The 4,968-nt window shown below is 45.4% G+C and overlaps 1 protein-coding gene across 4 annotated transcripts; it reads left to right on the plus strand.

Moving 5' to 3' along the window:
• Positions 1 to 1,062: 1,062 nt before the first annotated feature.
• On the plus strand, positions 1,063 to 3,977 carry LOC103704680 (FCS-Like Zinc finger 10-like). 4 transcript variants are annotated; one of them, XM_008788076.4, is made up of 3 exons: positions 1,063 to 1,508; positions 2,149 to 3,294; positions 3,419 to 3,586. In XM_008788076.4, the coding sequence occupies exons 2-3, from the start codon at positions 2,195 to 2,197 to the stop codon at positions 3,567 to 3,569; spliced, it is 1,251 nt and encodes a 416-aa protein (XP_008786298.2). In that variant the 5' UTR covers positions 1,063 to 1,508; positions 2,149 to 2,194; the 3' UTR covers positions 3,570 to 3,586. The 4 variants fall into 4 exon arrangements, with proteins under 4 accessions (XP_008786298.2, XP_008786308.2, XP_038986390.1 ...); XM_008788086.4 differs by having other exon boundaries at positions 1,063 to 1,286; XM_039130462.1 differs by lacking the exon at positions 1,063 to 1,508 and adding an exon at positions 1,591 to 1,909 and having other exon boundaries at positions 3,419 to 3,977.
• The last annotated feature ends 991 nt before the right edge of the window (positions 3,978 to 4,968 follow it).

A 4,968-nucleotide genomic window follows, 5' to 3' on the forward strand; every position in this document is an offset into this window, starting at 1 on the left:
CAACGGATCATCCGAACCGTCCAGCTCCCTGGCCCATCCGTGATTGGACTGTTTCTGATCCGTGGACGGTCCATCCACCGAACGGTGATGGTGATGGTGATGCTTTGCATCGAATGCTTATCGAGGAGGCCATCACCTTGCAGCTGCTTGGGTTCGGATTCTGAAGAATCGGATTCCCTTGCTGATCTCGTTTCTTACATCCGTTTCTCACCACCGACTCCTTTGATCATTTTGGGTGCATCGACGGTCTGAAATCATTTCACTGCCACCATCACCAAACTGGTATTGGGTTCCCGTTCTGTTCGTGTACCGTATAAGTCTCCCGAGATAACATGGAGTGCAAAGAAGGGGTCCACCTGGGAGCCCCCACCCCCGAGTTTCCTCAAGGTCAACTTTGACGGGTCAGTCCTGGATGGTGGCACGAGGGGAGGTGCGGGTTTCGTCATTCGGGACCCTTTCGCTAGGGTTGTAGCCGCTAGTGGCAGTCACTTATTTGATACCTCGGTTCCGAGCGCGGAGCTGAGCGCTGCCTGGGCTGGCCTTCGACATGCTCGGTACGTGTTACAGGCTAGGTCTATCACCCTAGAGGGTGATTCTGCCACCGTTATCAGTTGGATCCGAGAGGGTCCTAAGGGTGACGGTAGTGACCACCCTTTGCTTCGTGATATATGGAATATGGCGAGGGATGGAGGGGCCTTTCAGGCCAAGCATATCTACTGTGAAGCCAATGGGGCTGCGGATTGGGTGGCTGCATTTGTAGCTCGCCACTCCGGAGACACATTGTGGACTGGAGATGGGGAGTTGCCTTTGGCACTCTGAGGTATCCTATTTTCTGACTTTATTGGGTGTATCTGTACCCGACAGGTATGATCCACCTGTATTAGCAAAAAAAAAAACAAAAAAAAAAAAAAAAAAAGAAAAGAAGAAGAAGGGGGGGGGGGGGGGGGGGGGTTCTATCCGACCCGTGGACAAAATTTGGGCATTTTGTACGTACCGACCGTATTCTATACGTTAATTATTTTTTTTATATTTTTGTCTGACAGTTATGAATAGGAGGAGGAGTATTGCAGAAGCCACGCTGCCACCGTGATTTTGATGCATGCAGCCGAAAAAAAGAAACGAAACAAAGAGAGGAGAGAGATAAAGAGAGGGGGAGGGGAAGAGTAGTGCTGTGTAAGCTTCGTACCTTCGTCAACCTAGTTTTATGGCACCTGGCTCTCTCCTGGCCTCTGTCTGAGAGGCATCTTCTCAGATAGAGAGAGGAGGAGGAGGAGGAGGAGGCAAAGGTGGGTTCTCTGTGCCACCCTCTGGTCTCTGTGGTGCCGGTCCCCATTCTTCTCATGACTTCCATGGGCTCGTCATATGCCCTCTTAGATTTAGCCTTGGAAACCCGTGAAATCTTCACTTTTCCAGGTTCCTTATCCACTTCTTCAATGATTTAAGCCCTCTTTTTAATCCATTTCTGGAGGTTCTGCTTCGGGATTCCATCTGTGTTTTGGAGGCATCAGGTTTATTTCCTGTATTTTTCCTCTTCTCCCTCTTCCTTTTCATTTGTTTACTGGTTTTGTTTTGTTTTTCTTTTTGATCCTACGGTTTCGTAGTTTTTATGTTTCCAAATCGGGTCAAAGTCTTGCCTTTACTCATGATTTGATACGATCTTGAGCCTTTTTCTTTTATGCATCTGTTCTCATTTTCCTGCCGTTAATGCCTGTCTTTGGATGAACAGTCAGGTGGCCGTCAATTCCTCTGTCATCTACTTGCATGCATGGCCCCAGTGGCATTTCAAGTCTCTTTTTGATGTCTACATTTGTTGATATATCTGAATCCGTCGTCTTCCTTTAGACCTATTTGTTTGTCTCGTCGTTATTCAATGTCTTTTCCGCGCGTTCATGGTGTTCTTTTATCATGGGTAAATTTATAATATAATGGTGGTTTCTATGGCTGTCCCCTCATAAATATGAATCATTTGAGGACTGATTCTTTATATCGATCTACTCTTTTATAGCATATTTAAGCGGACAGTTTGTAATCTTTATCAGTGAGCCTATGAGCATTCTTCTTCCTATCGATCTAACCCTGTTACCTGGACTATTCTATTCTAATATTTTCTTTGCCTTTGTTGTTCTTGTTGTTGTTGTTGCTGCACAGGAATCTCTTGTTCTCTAGGTGGGAGGAGGGAAGGAGGTCTGAGAAAATGCTGAGGAAGAGGAGCAGGCCAGTGCAGAAAGAGCAAAGCAAAGGCCTCCTGATGCCTGATTCAGCCTCGGACTCCATCGTCTCCGCTGATGGTGTGGTGCAAAAGGCGAGGAGCACCTCCTTCTTCAGTGCCCCTGGCCTCTTTGTGGGCTTGAGCACCAAGGGCTTGCCGGATTCCGAATCAGCCAAGAGCCCGACCTCTCCCTTGGACTCCAAGGTCTTTTCCAATCGGGGCAGCTCCTTTGTAAGCTCCCCCGGATCACCAGGTCCCGAGGGGCAGCCGAGGAGCTGGCACTGCAACAAGGTGGGCCTTGGCCTGGTCGATTCTCTAAACGACGAGTCCAAGGTTGGTGGGAAGGTACTGAGGTTCTCTGAGAGCAAGAACATACTGCTTGGATCGCAGATGAGGATTACCTTCCCAACCCCTAAATCCCTCCTGGATGGTGGCATCAGAGACGAGCCTCTACGAGCAGCTACTCCCAAATCTCACCATGAGAACGTTGGGACTTCCGCAAAACCTCGCATTGGATCGCCTTCCTCTCGATCTTGCTGCTCGAAACTGGCCATAGGATCCGAGGGAGCTGGTTTAGAGCCCGGGGAATTTGGAAAAATTCGATCTTGGTCAGCCGATATCGGTAGATCATCACTTCCGCTGACTCGTTTTATGTACCACAATCGCAAGTCCGGTTCTGAAATGTTCCCATCCGATTCGAAGGACTCTAGGATGGATTCTCCTCCATTGGTTGGAAACGCCACTAATTTTGACAGCTTTTCGGGGTCTCTCCCGATATCCTTTGGCTCATCTCGTGGATTCATGGCTTCTCTCTCCGCGAGTGAGATCGAGCTATCGGAGGATTATACCTGCATTATTTCACATGGTCCTAACCCTAAGACAACTCACATTTTTGGGGATTGCATTCTTGAAAGCCACACAATTCAGTCACCGGATTCTAAGAATAAGCTTGGAAGAGAAGGAGGAGGCTCTTCCTGGCTGGTTAAGTGCCCTGAGGATTCACCACCCTGCCCCTCCAATGATTTTTTGAGCAACTGTTTCTCTTGCAAGAAGAAATTAGAGGGGAAAGACATCTACATGTATAGGTTAGCTCCTTCTAAACATTGAATAGTTTCTTCTTTCCCATGATCATGAATCTAACTGCCTCTTTTAGGCGGATCACCAGCTCTCAGTTTCTAAATTCTTGTATGATTCTTCTATGCGTTGCAGAGGTGAGAAAGCATTCTGCAGCTGCAATTGCCGTGATCGCGAGATTTTGATCGAAGAGGAAATGGAGATGCCGGCAGCTGATTCTTCCGATTCTCCTGGTTCGTCCTTCCATGAGGAGATATTCCTGGCTGGGATGGCTGCGGCCTCGTAGGCTGGAGGATTGATTGATGAGTCCCAACCCATCGATCCGTGAGTGGTGAGACTCCAAGGTAAACAATTCGATCATCCGTTTGCCGAATGTTACGTGTGGGCGTCTTTAGTGGCCACGGATGATCGCCATGTACATTCATCTGTTTGCAGATTTTGTTTCAGCCCTCATGGTGATACTGGTGCGTTGTGGCTGGAAGTTGCCCTCTTTTTTTTTTTTTTTTGTTCCTCTTTTGAAAGAGATTTGCATTAATGGTTAAACTTTGCATTCTCTTATAATTTTGATCAGAAAGGTGGTAGCCACTGCATGGGCTCCCCATTTTTTTCCCTTCTTTTCCTTCCCTTGCAGCAGTTAATGTATAACCTTCATGAACTTTGTAAGTTAAATGAGTATGAGCGTATCTTATATATTTCGGTTGCTTATATTGTGCTTATATTTCATTGTTCGAACCTATCTTTTCATTGAAATGGTGATAAAATTGTTCAAAGCATGGAGTGCTTCATTTGGGTACAGATTCCATGGTATCATAAACCATTTATTTATTTTTTACTGAAAATATAGACTTCATGGTATCATAAGCCATATAGACTTCATGCCTTGCGTTGGAACTGAACTGTCTTAATAAGCTCCATGTCTCCTGTACATCTCTACTATGTGCAACTAGATCTTTCCCTGTGGTTCCCCCCAGTTTAACGCAATTAGAGCATCTCTCTCACGCATACACTATAGAGAACATCAATGTCATGTTTCCGTTGGGGGTGATTGCAGTGAGCCTGCTCAGCCTGGTGTGTGTAGCCATCTCCTTACCCAACACGCACACATTTTTAGCAAAAAAAAAAAAAAAACACGCACACATTTGGTATTATAAAATTTTGTGCAATAAGGGAAGATGGTGATTTATGCAACTGCATTCTTCTTGTGCTCCATCGTAATTTGATCCTGCTATATTGGCATACTATGCATGAAGCATTTAGATATTATCCTAAAGTCACTTTCCATCGAAGTCTCCATCCTGATGGTTGATACATCCTATGCACCAAGTTCTGCATCCGAGCACGTTTGATGTCCTCTGCTTCACTTTGGACGGAAGCAGAGAATCATATTCCTCTGCTTCAGTTTTGATGTTCTTTACCTTCTCCACTTCAGATAAGTATATAAGCCACTGCTTCTCTTATTTTTCTTCTTCCTTGGTATATTTCTAATACTTCTATGGATGTAGATATCTCTTTCTCAATAAAAAATTGGGTGGCTATGCCTCCCCTTGGATCAAAAAAGAAAGAGAAGAAAAACATAACCAAAGCAACCATCGGTGTCGATGGCCTTAATATGAGTTTGTCTACATATCTCTTTCTTTTTTTTTAAAAAAAAGAGAAAACTTAATCGTTAGAACCTATTAAAAAGA

This window comes from Phoenix dactylifera, chromosome 9 (genome assembly GCF_009389715.1).
Source record: "Phoenix dactylifera cultivar Barhee BC4 chromosome 9, palm_55x_up_171113_PBpolish2nd_filt_p, whole genome shotgun sequence".
In the NCBI taxonomy this organism is placed as follows: domain Eukaryota; kingdom Viridiplantae; phylum Streptophyta; class Magnoliopsida; order Arecales; family Arecaceae; genus Phoenix; species Phoenix dactylifera.